Genomic DNA, 14,950 nt, shown 5'->3' with positions numbered 1-14,950 from the left:
TAATACAAGATAGGACTCTTGAAATTATGGCCTAAACTAAAGGCATTCTTGGATTCTGTGTTCTCTTCTCACTTTCTCTGTCACCTCCCACAGCCAACAGCCCCCATGTAAGAGGACCACAAGGAGAGATGGAAGAGGGTGTGGGAGGGAAAGAGGCTCTGAAATGCAGGCTTCAGTATCCAACAGTTGCATACATCTCTGTGAAGAGTTCGTTCGTTCATTCACTGCCTTCACCAATATTTCTCACATGCCTGTTTTGTGCCAGGCACCACGCACTGTCTCTCATCAAGCACTAAGTTCTGGAAACTTAGTGGGAAATACATGCGTGGAAGCAATACAAACAAATTACTTGACAGCTGTCCAAGGAGTGCTGAGGAGGGGTGTCTCGCCCAGCATGGGGAGAAGGAAGTCAAGGAAGGCTTTCTGGAGGAGGTGGCATCTGAATTGAAGCTTAAAGAATGAGGAGAAGTGAGCCAGGTGACAAATTGAGGAAACCTGTCCAAGCAGAAGGGTAGGACTGAGCAAAGTCACAGAGAAAGGAAAGCTCTGTGTGTGCAGAGAATGACAAGCCACTTGGGGCTGCTGGAGTGAAACATGAGCTGCAGGAGATGAGGCTGCAGAGAGAGACCTCCGAAGGCCTTTTGTGCCACAACTCCTGAGCTTTTATCGTCATTTACCTGCGGAATCCTCCCGTCATGGTGACGAAGGCCTCCGGCAGAAATGCCCACACAGCCTCTTTAACCAGCACGCCAACCGCCTCTGCTTCAGCCCTGGTCACGCAGCTGACAAGGTCTTCATAATAGAGAAATCCTGAGAGGCCACAGACAGGTGAGTGGGAAAAGGGACATGTCCCATGTGAAATGTCCAGCCCTCAGGGAGGGGATTTGGCCCTCACACATAGCTAACGGGGCCACAGACATCGACCCCAAACTGTTCCACAGAGACTGGGTGATCTGTGTTCTCTTGGCTGTGAATTTTTCATGTTAACAATGGCTCCTATTTTCCTACAAATTCCTGACTGAGAAAGAGGCAATATTATATCTTAGAACCATGCTATTCCAATCTGGCTTCCTACTGAAGAACCAGCCCTCTTGATCAATAAGCTGCAAAGATTTGGGATAGGAAGTTTTGGGGTTGGAAGGTGATAGATGAATTAGAGAACTGAAGTCAAGAATAGGAAGACAGTAGATTTGCATCTGAGGAGAGTTAGGAAATGTTACCGGTGGTCTGGTTTATTGCTTCTTTGCCTGACTATCACAGATTAATGAGATCTCGAACAGTGGTTACGATGAAGAGTTGTTTTAATGACGAGTTGTTTTAATGACTTGTTTATTCCCACAGATCCACAGAGGAAGGCATAGAGTGAAAGAGTAATGGAGATGGAAGCTGTATCTCCAAGAACTGGGATGAAGCCTAGAAGGAGTGGGGAGCAGGTAACAGGGGAGATCCATAGAGCCTGAGGGCCAGCTAATGGTCCTTCCATACAAGGCTCTGACCTCTCCTCTAGGATCCCCAGAGGGAGTGTTCCAACTCTGCCGGAATCTTTCTAATAATGAGAGGCTTTGAATACCTACAGAGGCTGCCCATTTCCTAATTGTAAGGTCTCTGGGGGGCAGTTCTTTATCTTTTTTGCAGCTTGATTGAGGTATAGTTGACAAAAATTGTATAAATTTAAGGTGTACAACCTGAAGTTTTGATATATGTGAAATGGTTAACTGTCGACTATTAGCCTACAATGGAATGTTTTTCAGCCTTAAAGAAAGAAGACAATCTTGTCATTTGCAACAACAGGATGAAACCCAGTTATTTGCTAAGTGAAATAAACCAGACTGAAAGATAAGCAGGCTACAGTCCATAGGGTCGCAAACAGTCAGACATGACTGAAGCGACTTAGTGCGCGCACACACACACACACACACACAATATCTCTTAGAAGCAGAGAGTAGAATTGCGACTACTGGGGGCTGGAAGGTGGAAAAAATGGATAGATGTGTGTCAAAGGGCACAGGATGAATAAGTTCTGCAAATGTAACGTACAGCATAGTGACTACAGTTAATAACACTGTACAGTATACATCAACACAGTCATAGAGTTCCCTAGTCATTTTTCATAAAGTTGCTAACCTCTGAAAGATTGCTAATAAGTTTTATAAGATGCCACATAAGAATTAGAAGAATCTAAAGGAAAAAAGACCCATATTCTTATTCTGGACTCCTGAAGGTTCTTGCTTAATAAGCATTGATGTGAACCACCAAGAAATGCTTTGTCTCCTCCTGCTGTTTCTTTCCATCACTTAAACAGAAGATAGCAGGTTTTCTTTTTGTTGTTGTTGTTGTTTTCTGGCCTTCTTTTGTAAAAGATCCCCTTTTTTTCATATTATTAAAAATGTTGATAACTTCCTCATTCTTTATAACTCAGAAGCCACAGTGCTCAGAACTGTGGCTATGACTTCCTTTCAAATCCCAATAATATTATATTCTACTGCATATTAAAAATAAATGTTTAAAAGATGTACATTTTTTTACCTTGTTTCCAGAAATTTTGTCATTAGAAAAAATGACAAGTACCCTGTATAAATGGAAGTAAGCAAGCCATCTTCAACCTCCTGGAAGCCTTGTCAGTCCTCCAGATGTCTGTCTCTACTCTCTTCTAGGTTAACAAGTCCTGATTGGGTAGACAAACCCCATGTCTAGGTTTCCACAATTTCCCCTATATGTCTTGATATTTTACAGTTTCTAAAGCTGATCCCTATTTGTGCCAAGCAAGTTTATTCAAATATTATTTACTCCAAAGTTCTCTATGTCAACTTTCTGACCTGGATTCCTTACCCACGCCTTTTACCCAGCTGGGACCCAAATATCTAGAAGGGTCAGTCCAGTAAGAACAGATCAACAGTGCAGTCAATTTTGACATCTGGATAAAGGAATGACAACAGCCATCAGGCAGGGCCTATTTGATCTGTGCCAAGTTAATTGTTTTGCCTCCAAGATCTGATCAATTCCCTACTTATGTACTGATGTATAGATGAGGTAAAGAAGGCTCAAGGATTTTAAGTAACTGTCTCAAGATCACACAGCTGGAGAGTGTGAGAGCCAGGATTTGGATCCAGGTCTATCTGATTCCAAAAGCTTGGGCTTTTAGCCATAGCATGAAGAGAGGCCAAGCAAGTGACCAGATCACCAAGACTGGAGGTAACATATGAAGTATAGCTGACAGATCCTGACCCACACCTGACCAGCCCATGGCAATTATGGGAGATCTTTAGGAGAGACAATTCACCTGCTTTCTGCATTTTTGTGAATTTCAGGGTTTTGTCTGACATTATTTTAGTCAAAGATCTGAACCCCATCCTGAACCATTTCTCAGATGTCTTCAGTCCCACTCCAAAAACAGAAGTAAAGAGCTGAAACAAAGGGAAAGACATGTCTTTAGTTTCTAAAGCAGCCATTATGACAACAAAATGATACTTTTCAAGGTCAAGCAATTAAGAAAAAGCATAAGCAAATCTCTGACCTAGTGTCTCCTGAAGATGACAAGCAGGGGGCAATGGTAATTTTTCAGAGGCGTTTCTGTTTTAGGACATATGGTATAATCAAATGAAGCAGAAGTCAGGAGGCAGCTTCTGGAATCGCCCAGGGATTCTGTCTAACCAGTAAGGATTGTCTGCACTGTCAGTGCATGACAACAGGTATCCATACCCACACCCCTCCTCTGCCGAAGGTCTGTTACACACACGCATGCATATTCACCCTCACGATTTAACGAGGGGTGCACATGTAGGTTGCATATGTAGGGATGCACATGTAGGCAGAGCCCAGACTCAACTCAGTCTGTCTGTACTCTGAGCCTGGGCTTCTGCCCTCAACTACCTTTGAGGCCTGAGCATCACTTCTGAACCAAACGGATTGGTAGAAGTCTCTGCCTATTGCGACTCAGAGATAGGGAACACTGGGAGGTAATAAATCCTGCCTCAGAGTAGACAAGATGCAGTGAGGAGCTTTCCAGCACAGGTTGATTCTCTGAGAGCAGGTTTGTTTTGTCTCATAGTCCTAGTGTACCCAGGAGTGACAACCTCTGGGAGGTAAGGTCATTTACATTTCACCATGGCATGGCAATAAGCTCAAGCACCCGTATTTATTCAGGCATTTGCTTCCTAGATCACTGCTATAGACTGAGTTGTGACCCTTCCTCCCAAATTCATATGTTGAAATCATAACCTCCAATATGATGGTATCTGGAGATGGGGTTTGGGGAAGGTAATTATGTTAAATGAGGTCATGAGGATGGGGTCCTCGTGGTGGGATTAGTGCCTTTATAAGAAGAGACCAGAGAATTTGCTCTCTCCTTGTGTGTGTCATAGGAGGGGATGTTGAAAAGGAGGCTGCCTGCAAACCAAGAAGAGAGCCCTAATCAGAGCCCAGTCATGCCAGCACCTTGATCTCAGAATTCCAGCCTTTAAAACTGGGAAAAAATAATCATGTGTTAAGTCACACAGTCTGTGGCTTTGTGTTATGGCACCCCAAGCTGATCAGTACAACTACTTAGAATACGAGGATCAACTGAAAACCTAGTTTTGATAAATACATGTGCAAATCACTTACTTTGAAGGACTGATATCGTTCATCATTTAACACAGCTTTAACTTCAGAACTTTCTCCATCTTCAATAATTTCCTGCATGGACATTTGAAAAGCATTTTACACTAGTGATGTTAATCACAATGTGAGATTTTTAAATCCCCAGATATGAAGATGGCAACCCGCTCCAATATTCTTGCCATTTCCTTCGCCAAGGGATCTTCCCAACCTAGGGATCAAATCCACATTTCCTGCGTCTTCTACCTTGGGGGGTGGATTCTTTACTATTGCGCCACCTGGGAAGCCCCAGAGCCATCCAACCTCCTCTAAATAGAGTTAGATTAATAATACAGGAGAGTTATTTTCTCACTAGCTGGCCCCACACAGCTCCAAGTGAGATAATATTGGGGTATGAATGACACATATGCACGTGTAGCTATCTATGTGATATAATATATATCCATATAATATAAATCAGAGAGAAATGAAAATAAGTAGTGAATACCACATCCATATAGTTAACAGGAAAATTGATTAAGTGCATTTCTCTCCCTCCCTCAGTAGCTACCTATTAGGAGCTGGAACGAATCACCTTTCACCCTTACCTCTATGATACACTTCACCTTGTCCCCCAGGCAGGGAATTCCTTCTGTGTCTTTCATACTGATGATTGTGAATGGCAGAGACTTAAGTACAGAAGCTGCTCTCATAAATGCCACATAAGAGACTTCATTTTCTTTAAACTCAGAATTTTCAGCCAGTATCTCAAAGGCATCCTAAAGAATAAAACCAGATGAGCAAAACACAGTCTGTTTCCTAGCCACTGGCCCCCAAGCCAGCAGTCCCTTGCAAATGCCTCTTGTTCTCTATTAAATATTAGAATGCCTGTTCCCTCAAAGGTCAGGATTGGGTGTCCTATACTTTTTCACTTCTCCCTGGTTGGATGAGCGGAGTTGAGTTGAAAAGACAGGCCACAGCATGCTTCATAAGGAAACTTGGAATTCTCTGCCATTAGATATTCAAGAATGATTTAACTAAAAAATGACTTCTTGCTCACCGCATCTTCCTAGTCATTACTTGGCAAGATCCTTCCCTGTTTGCTGATTTTCCCAACACCCTGTGGCCAGGATTCTGCCTTGATCACTGGAAAATCCTATCTCTTAGCTTGTTGGTGAAACAGAGTCAGCACTTAGTATAGACTTGTTGAATGAATGGGTATGATCAGAAGTGGCACAAACCCGCAGGCAGGGTTATTTAAGGTAGGGGGTTATTTAAGATATGGCATGTTTGTATTTCTGGCAGAGGAGGAAGTAGCTACAGCTGTGTGGCATGATCTTCAGGGTGCTCAGTAGCTGCAATTTCCTGGTCTTCCTTGCACACCTGGGGCTAGAATTTTAGAAAGGAGAAGTTCTATATTCAATCTACTAATGCATGTTTTATCCATTTGACTACTGATTGTAAGCTGGAGGATAAGCAGTTATGGTTTTGTTCAGGTCATTTTGAAGCATAATTATGAAACTTCAGGGCTGAATGGGGCTTTAGAGATGATCTACCTAATTGCTTATTAAGCAGAGAGGAAACAGGCTCAGAGAGAGAAACTGACTTGCTCAAGATAGTTAATATCAGGCTGAACCCAGGTCTGCTGACTCTCAATCTTATGTCTTCCCAGCAAAGCTGTTTATGCACAATTGCTATCTCTATGCAATTTGCTCTTACTATGTAGTGGACTAATTACAGTCTGTATTTAGTTATTCAGAATATTTGCCTTTGATAAGTGTTGCATCCATTAATAACAACTCCCAATAAATCATAAGTTACTTTCTCTAAAGAATATGCTCTAAATATATCGTCTATTTCCGTAATAGAAGGAGACCCATTCTTGACAGAAAGAGGAACCAGAGATCATGTTAGGGGAGTGGGTAAGAATGGGGAAAACCTTTCTAGATTTTCAAGAAAATTCATAATTTAATTGGAGAGCCACAGAAAGAAGCAGCAAGCCTTACATTTGCTATAGTTGTTGTAAAGCTCCATTACCGTGAATATGTGGTTATAGTTGTTTAAAGTGGTTTTTCTCTGACACGCGTACTGGGAGATCTTCTGGAAGCCTGGGTTTGGGGTAGCTGAATAGTCTGTTCTCACCTAAACAAATGTATAAGCATCTATTTAAAAAAATTAATAGTAATAGATGTGTATAAAGAAAAATAAGAGGTAGTTCAATGCTAATTGTCTCTGGAAAGAGAATAATACTATAGGAGGCTCAAGTTTTATGTTATATGCATTTCTAATATTTGAAATTGCTATAATTTACATGTATTATTTTTGTGATCTGAAAAAGTAACATGAAAAAGAACTACCGATTAAACATCATTTTCCTTTTCTGTGAACTTACATAGTTAGGGTCCATTGGTGAAGAGTTTGGAACTAAGAGTTTAATTTTTTTCTTTATAAATGATAAGAACCTTCTACTTTTCTAGCTGCTAGAACATCAAGACTTCAATATTTTGAAATATTTGTGTATAGACTTGTTTGTAAAAATAGCTACCATTTATTACATGCATATATAGATCAGGCTCAGTCTTAAGCACTTTCCATGCGTGTTATTCTAATCCTCATAAACCATCTTACAAGATAGGCAGACACTACTGTTCTCATAATGTAAAGAAAGAAACCGAAGCTCAAAAAAGCTAAGTGATTTGCCAAAGTTCACATAGGGAGCAAGCAGAGAACCTGGGGTTTAACTCAAGTCTGTTGAGTCTATAGCCCACACACAACCACTTTCAGGACACTTACAACAAGCTGGTGTTTTCCTGTAATCTCCACTGGTTTTCCTGCTCCCATACTTTCGATCAGCCAGGAGACATCAAGGAGTTCTAGCTGTGAGCTGGCTCTTATGTTCTGTACCTGAAGCCACTCGAGAACCTCTGAACCAGAGTTGTTTTCTGCAACAATGTGGGTGACAGAATCACTGCAGAATAAGACAGACACGTTCAGAATGAGAACCTCTCCTCTTTTCCCTGAGGTGTTCAGAGCATTCCATCTGATGGAGAAAGATGCGCAGTAGACCTGACTATTGGCATGGAGAACCTAGGCGTCCATGCCAGGGGATTCAACTTCAATTAGCATAGCAACATGGTCTATGCTACATATCAGAAGCAAGAAAACTTAAGAAAACATTAGTAAGATTGTGATGTTAGTGGAAAACAAATGTCCAGAGCGGATAGAGGATGAAATCGTTCTTAAATTAGCACCTTGTACTCTGCCTGTGGCTTTGGTGTGCCATTTCGTTTTTATTTTGCAGAGGGTTTTAATCTGGTGCCTTTCAAACTTGTATGTGATCCACAGTTAGAAACACATTTTATATCATGACCCAAAATAGATACAGATGTAGATGTTGATATGGATATAACATCCCACTAAATTGATCTCATAAGCCATTGATAGGTGGTGACCAGCCTTTGGGAAATAGTGCTCTGCATGTTTTTCAAAGCACAACTCTGTGTCATAAGACCCTGTATCTTTTCCCTAAAAAAGTACTGAGCACTTAGCATGCTTCAGCACTGTCCAAGTACTTCACATATATCATCTCTTTTAATACGCACATAGCTTCTTAAGTAAATATTATACTAGTCACACTTCAAAAACGAAGAAACTGAAGAACAGAGAGGTTAATTACATCCTGAAGGTCACACAGCTGGTAAATGATATTTATCTTTTTTGATGGCCTTTTCTGGTCAATATGTTATTTCTATTTTTAAACAAATCTTTGAAATCAGCATTATATCACTGGGACTAATAGTTTTTAGGGCTCCTTCAGTTCAAATTGTCTACAAATCTGGGAAATAGCAAAAACAAATAGCATATATAGGCATTGAAGAGAAAAAAAATAGAATTGTTTTTTCTTCTTTTTCCCATTTTTCTTGCTTGACTTCTTCCTCTTTCTCCTTTCCTTGATTGACTCTTAGATTCACTAAGTATTTCTTGGTTCACTGTTCTATTCACAGCCTTATGTTCCCTGTGGTGGTGATGGGAAGGGGTTGGGTACCAAACAAGAAAAGGAAAGTTTCTGGGCATCAGCATCTTCTGTGAAGCAGCTGGTTAATATGTTATGACAAAGGCAGGACCTGCAAGTGGTATACAAAGAGGGAAAATAATTTAGTGTGGGCTGGGATGGTTTTTCCTGTGGTCATGTATGGATGTGAGAGTTGGACCGTGAAGAAGGCTGAGCGCCGAAGAATTGATGCTTTTGAACTGTGGTGTTGGAGAAGACTCTTGAGAGTCCCTTGGACTGCAAGGAGATCCAACCAGTCCATTCTGAAGGAGATCAACCCTAGGATTTCTTTGGGAGGAATGATGCTAAAGCTGAAACTTCAGTACTTTGGCCACCTCATGAGAAGAGTTGACTCACTGGAAAAGACTCTGATGCTGGGAGGGATTGGGGGCAGGAGGAGAAGGGGACGACGGAGGATGAGATGGCTGGATGGCATCACTGACTTGATGGACGTGAGTCTGAGTGAACTCTGGGAGATGGTGATGAACAGGGAGGCCTGGCGTGCTGCGATTCATGGGGTCGCGAAGAGTCGGACACGACTGAGCGACTGAACTGAATTGAACTGAACTGGGAGAGGTGGATGGCTTTGTAGAAAAAGCAGGATTTGTTTGTGCCTAGTTTGGAGGCATGGGAAGGATAAGGTACCAAGAGTGTAGCACTTTAGATCTTCCTAGAAGCAAAGGTTCAAAGGTCAGAGGAAAGGAAGGAGAGTGGCCTGGATTGGAATGAAGAATTTCTGTTGGGAAGTAGTTGTAGATGTGGCTGAGTGGGGTAACCACATTACAGAGGGTCTTAGAAGCCTGATTGAGAAAGCTGGATCTTATGTTCTGGGTTTATGGAGCCACTGAAGTTTTTTGTGAGCAGGACATGGATAGCATTGCAGTGTTATTTTAAAAGACTAATCTGGTATACACAATGATTTGGAGGGGGGAGTCATGGGTTGGGGAGCTTTGGGGAGCTACTTAATAAGAAGACTCACTGGACCAGATATAAGATGATTTAAACCTCAGTCTGGTTCCTACAGTGCTAGAAAGGAAGGCAAAGGAGACATATGATGGACAGCTGGCATCACCTATAAAAGTGAAGTGGGGAATAGACTCAACTACTACTCCAGCTTATCTATCACACTCAAGTGTTATCACTTTTGGTAGAAATAGGGATTTAGGAAGTTCCATCTCTTTGGAGGAAGGGGTAGGGGAACAAAATTGAAGTTTATTTCAGGCAGGCTGCCTTGAAAGGATGGCTGGAGAGCCAAATAAAAAGATTTGGCTGGGTCATAAGGCAGTTCTATTTCCAGTTTTTTAAGGACTCTCCACACTGTTCTCCATAGTGGCTGTACTAGTTTGCATTCCCACCAAGAGTGTAAGAGGGTTCCCTCTTCTACACACCCTCTTGTATGGCAAAACCAACACAATATTGGAAAGTAAAAAAAAAAGAAAACTTGAACTAATAAAAAATAATAATTAAAAAATATTTTGCTGACAGTTGGGTTCTGGGGCTGGTGCTGGGAGGGAAGTGGGACTGGAGACCAGAGCTGAGACCATCTAGATGGCAGGATGTGCAGCAGGCCCCAGCAGAAAATAGTCGAGATAAAACCACCTTTTGAAAGGGCCAAGGGAAGACGGCTAGCTGCTCCCCTATTCCAGGTGCATATGATTCCAAAGACTACCTATAGTCAACTTCTTGGAAGATTGTCTATCTCAAGACTTGAAGAAAACCACAGAAGAATCAATAGGGTTAGACAGTATTATTCTTTCCATGTTTCTGCCCTTTGAAGAGAAACATTATTATTATGTTATTTATTATGCTTATTAGTACTATTATTCTTCTAAACAGGGTTTTGTCTAAACCTCAGAGGGAGATGGGTGTGCTGAGGAAGAGCTCTGGGGCTCAACTTCTAAATTTAGGCCCCTTATCATCCAGTCATGTACCACCACCCTCGGTACCTCTTCACCTGGGATTCCCCAGGACAGTGTGGGGATGTCTGAGCTCACCCTATTGGATGAGGACCATGTGCATCTCCTACTGAATTCATATAAGCTTATTCGGGAATATAAGCTATGCAGCGTATGAAAGGAGATTCCGATTTGGATTTCCAACCCCTGCTCATTAAGCAACTAGCAAACAAAACAACAACAGCAATTATCAAGTACATACAAAAACAAAAAAAAATCAAACAAACATTCATATTGTGCTATTCAGAGTTCACTACTGTTTGTCACTGGTTCCCACAAAGTGAGAGATTGAAAGTCAGTCTTAGAAACTTTGACATCATAGTACAGGCGCATCTCAGAGATATTGTGGGTTCCATTGCAGACCGCCACAATAAAGCATTTGTTCACTGTCTGTGCTGAGCCATTAGCAGACAGGATTACCAAGGAGGGTCACCTGCTCTGGTGTGTTCTGCACACAATGTTTTACTGCTGTGTTGTGACAGCTGTTTGCTGGTATAATGGTTTTCTCTCTGCCCTGAGCACTCTGGTATTGAAGATACTAATAGAACATCACCTTGTGCCAGAATCATTGTAGATTAATTTCATACACTACTTCATTTAATTGTAAATAATTCTATGAGATAGGTAGGTATGATTATCTCCAATAATAAGAAAAGAGAGCTTGGGAGACATTAAAAATTCACCCAGCTAATAACTGGTGGAGCAAGGATTTAATCTGAGGTCCATTTTAATCTAGAACCTGTGTTCTGGGGGCTTCACTCATGGTCCAGTGGTTACAACTAGTAGGGCGCATGGGTTCAGTCCCTGGTTGGGAACTAAGATCCCATATCCCACGTGGCGTGGCCAAAAAATAAAATAAAATCTGTGTGCTGGGCCACACTTAGCTACCCCTCTGTGACTCTGTGCTTTTTCCAATGAGAACATTTCCTTTTCACAAAAGGAATAACATCAGAATGAATATTGTCATCAACATCACCATCATCATCACAGTGAAGATGAGAAAACCAAGGCCTGCAGAGGTCACATGAAGGCAAGATTCAAACCCAGGTGTGCATGACTTGAGCAATCTCTTAACGTTCTGCTAGAGTGTGGTTAGACCCCTGTGTGAGGTTTTGTTTGTTTGCTTTAAGTATTTTGCTATATTTTTTCACTTTCTGCCATGAATTGTTTATTGTTAGTTTTCTGTGTAAGGGAACAAATATGCATGAGTGTCATTTTCAAAGACAAATAAACCTGGGATTGGGGCAGAGGTAGTCTCTGCCTTGCCCCCGAAGGCCTGGGCTTTCTTCTTAAGATAGAAGGTGGCAGCAAGCTTCAGGCAGCCATCCTCAACGTCTTCTAAAGATCCCAAGGTCCTGCTGAGATGGCCGTTCCTGAAATATCAGTGGATTCCCTTCTCTATGTTACCTAGTTTCTTAGCCATGACCAATTAACAGTGCCTTGGACTAGGTTTAGGAAGTTGTGAACCAATTACAAAAATTCTGAACTAGGCTTTGGCCTTCAGCTTCCCCCAGGGAAAACCATGCAGAGCCCTCTTCTTTAAGTGGTGCTGAATTGAAATGTACTTGGCTTGGTCCTTGGCATCCCTGAGGGCAGGGACAGTGTTATAACCTGCCTGGTGATAATCATGTCTGGTGCCCAGCTCATGGCAATATTCATAGTAATGGTCAACAGAGATACCACTGGTACAATGAATTGATCATGCATGGATGTGAGAGTTGGACTAGAAAGAAAGCTGAGAGCCGAAGAATTGATGCTTTTGAACTGTGGTGCTGGAGAAGACTCTTAAGAGTCCCTTGGACTGCAAGGAGATCCAACCAGTCAATCCTAAAGGAAATCAGTCCTGAATATTCATTGGAAGGACTGATGCTGAAGCTGAAGCTCCAATACTTTGGCCACCTGATGTGAAGAACTGACTCACTGGAAAAGACCCTGATGCTGGGAAAGATTGAAAGCAGGAGGAGAAAGGGAAAACAGAGGATAAGATGGTTGGATGCCATCACCAACTCCATGGACATGAGTTTGAGCAAGCTTTGGGAGTTGGTGATGGACAGGGAAGCCTGGTGTGCTACAGTCCATGGGGTTGCAAAGAGTTGGACACAGCTGAGTGACTGAACTGAGCTGAACTGAATAGCTCTGAAGGAATGTTTCTAAAACTGTAGTGTCTCCTAGAGGCACCAAGGATGCTGGCTTAAAATTCAGATGGCTGGGTCCTATTACCAGAGATTCAGATTCAGTAAATCTCACCTAGGGCCCAGAAATACACATTTTGACAAATTCCCTTGGTGATTCTGACATATGGTAGTCAGTCACTTCTAGTTATCTACTGGTGTAACACTAACTATCCCAAAATGTAGTAGCTTTTAAAAGGCAACAATTTTGTTATGTCTCACAATTTGGGGGTCAAGAATTCAGGCAGCTCAGCTGGGCCATCCTTCTGTTCCATATGCAGCTGATGGAGGCACTGCTGTTCCACGCAGCCCAAGAGTCAGGCACTCGGGTGGCTGGGAGCCTGGGCTCAGCAGCATCTGCCACCTGAGCACATTTAAGTGGTCTCTTTCAGGGGCAACTCAGACTTCTTACCTGAGGCTCTGAGTCCAAGGAAGAGCAGAAGCCTCGAGGCCTTTTATGACCCAGCCCCTAGAAGTCACATGGTGCCATTTCTGCTGTGTCCAGCAGCCCTCCCAAGGCAAGGGAAGGGAAAGTTCTTATTGCTCCATCGGGTCTGCCATATTTCAAAACCATCTCACAGCCCCATAACTCCACCTTGTGAAATAGTGCTGGAGAGGAAGATCACTCTTTACCTGCCCCAGCTCAGATGGGATCCCCATGCTGGACTCAGGGCTCAGTTATAGCAATGTTTCCCCATCCACTACTCATTTCTCTGCAGGTACATGAGACAATTTTAGGGAGTACACAACAGAACATCATCTTAGAAGTTTATGTGTTAATTAAATCTATATTTTTAATTTATGTATACCAAACCCATGATTTTTATGGCTATTATTCCTTAAGCTAGAGATAAATTATAATGACTCAGACTAGGGGCAGTTAAAAGAAACACAGTAGTTATATAATAATACACATGATAAAAGATATTACAGGAATCATGAGTATGACCCTCAGATGTTCAGAAAGCTCTAAGTTTGAGAGATTAACTCACAAATCTGAGTTTTAAATTTTTTTCTGAGATACTGAGTTTTCTTTTTTCTTCCCCTCGTTTCTCTTGCCTCTTGACACAATTAGAAAAAGTCTTCATGAAGAAATAGGCAGCCATCTTTTTTTTTTTTTCTTTTGCGAGAAGCCATACTGATATCTCTATCTGATTCCCCCCAGTTCTCATGGATGGTCACCTGCTTTTTTCTTTGTCTTTAAAACTGTTATCTTTCCCTGGAGAAGTCATTCTTAATTCTTTCCATCTGACACAGGACTTATTTGTCAACAATAACTTTAAAAATAGTTACTTACTATTGAACTGGGATGTTTACAGTTTTTTTTTTTTTTTTAAATCCTCTTGCCAATTTCCCTAGCAACTGATCTGTTTCAGAATCCCTGACACTGAAAAATCAAGGTAGTTTTATTTGGTTTTATCCCACACTCTTATGGGACTTCCCTGGTGGCTCAGATGGTAAAAAAAAAAAAAAATTCTGCCTGCAACACAGGAGACCTGGGTTCTATACCTGGGTCAGGAAGATTCCGGGAGAAGAGAATGGCAACCCACTCCAGTATCCCAATATCTTGCCTGGAGAATTCCATGGACAGAGGAGTCTGGCAGGCTACAGTTCATGGAGTTGCAAAGAGTCGGACATGACTGAGTGACACTAACAACTAGCACCAGTAAAGACACGCTTTTATTTCCAGTCCTTGATATACTGAAGACAGAGGGTCTTGCCTTGATTTTTTGGCCCACATTAAATGAGACCGTGAACATTTACATTAATTTAAAGTTCACAAATTTTGAAATAAGTAATTTGAACCAAAGCAGGACAAACTCCAGGAGACAGTGAAAGACAGGGAAGCCTGCCATGCTGCAGTTCATGGGGTCACAAAGAGTCAGACACAACTTAGTGATTGAAGAACAACAACTGGACTAGAGTCTATGCTGCATGCTCTTGAACTTATAAAAATAAAATCTTCACTATTTCATTGATTACAAAGGTAATACTGTAACCAAAAGGTAACCAAACATTGTAAAAAACAATTCAGTGACAAAAATTACTCTTGGTAGTCATAAGTTCCGTTGGTTGGTTTTATATTCTCCAGATAAAGTATTCTTTGAGCAAATATTTCCTGAAGCCTACTCTGTGTAAGAGAACTGTCAAAAGTATGAAGATGAGGTATACACAATGGCCGAGATGACACCCTTTCC

The 14,950-nt window shown here is 41.7% G+C and overlaps 1 protein-coding gene across 1 annotated transcript in view; it reads right to left on the bottom strand.

The window, feature by feature from the left end:
- DNTT (DNA nucleotidylexotransferase) overlaps positions 1-14,950 on the bottom strand; it is a 31,801-nt gene that overhangs the window by 13,077 nt on the left and 3,774 nt on the right. Inside the window, exons 2-7 of the mRNA XM_040254637.1 lie at positions 7,369-7,543; positions 6,613-6,717; positions 5,184-5,354; positions 4,603-4,674; positions 3,281-3,404; positions 678-810 (exon numbers count right to left, since the gene is read on the bottom strand). Coding sequence (XP_040110571.1) covers positions 678-810; positions 3,281-3,404; positions 4,603-4,674; positions 5,184-5,354; positions 6,613-6,717; positions 7,369-7,543 — 780 coding nt within the window. The remainder of the gene's footprint in view (positions 1-677; positions 811-3,280; positions 3,405-4,602; positions 4,675-5,183; positions 5,355-6,612; positions 6,718-7,368; positions 7,544-14,950) is intronic.

Source organism: Oryx dammah, unplaced genomic scaffold (assembly GCF_014754425.2).
Source record: "Oryx dammah isolate SB20612 unplaced genomic scaffold, SCBI_Odam_1.1 HiC_scaffold_14, whole genome shotgun sequence".
In the NCBI taxonomy this organism is placed as follows: domain Eukaryota; kingdom Metazoa; phylum Chordata; class Mammalia; order Artiodactyla; family Bovidae; genus Oryx; species Oryx dammah.
Note: the sequence above shows the minus strand (reverse complement) of the source record. Positions and strands in the feature narration are given on the sequence as shown.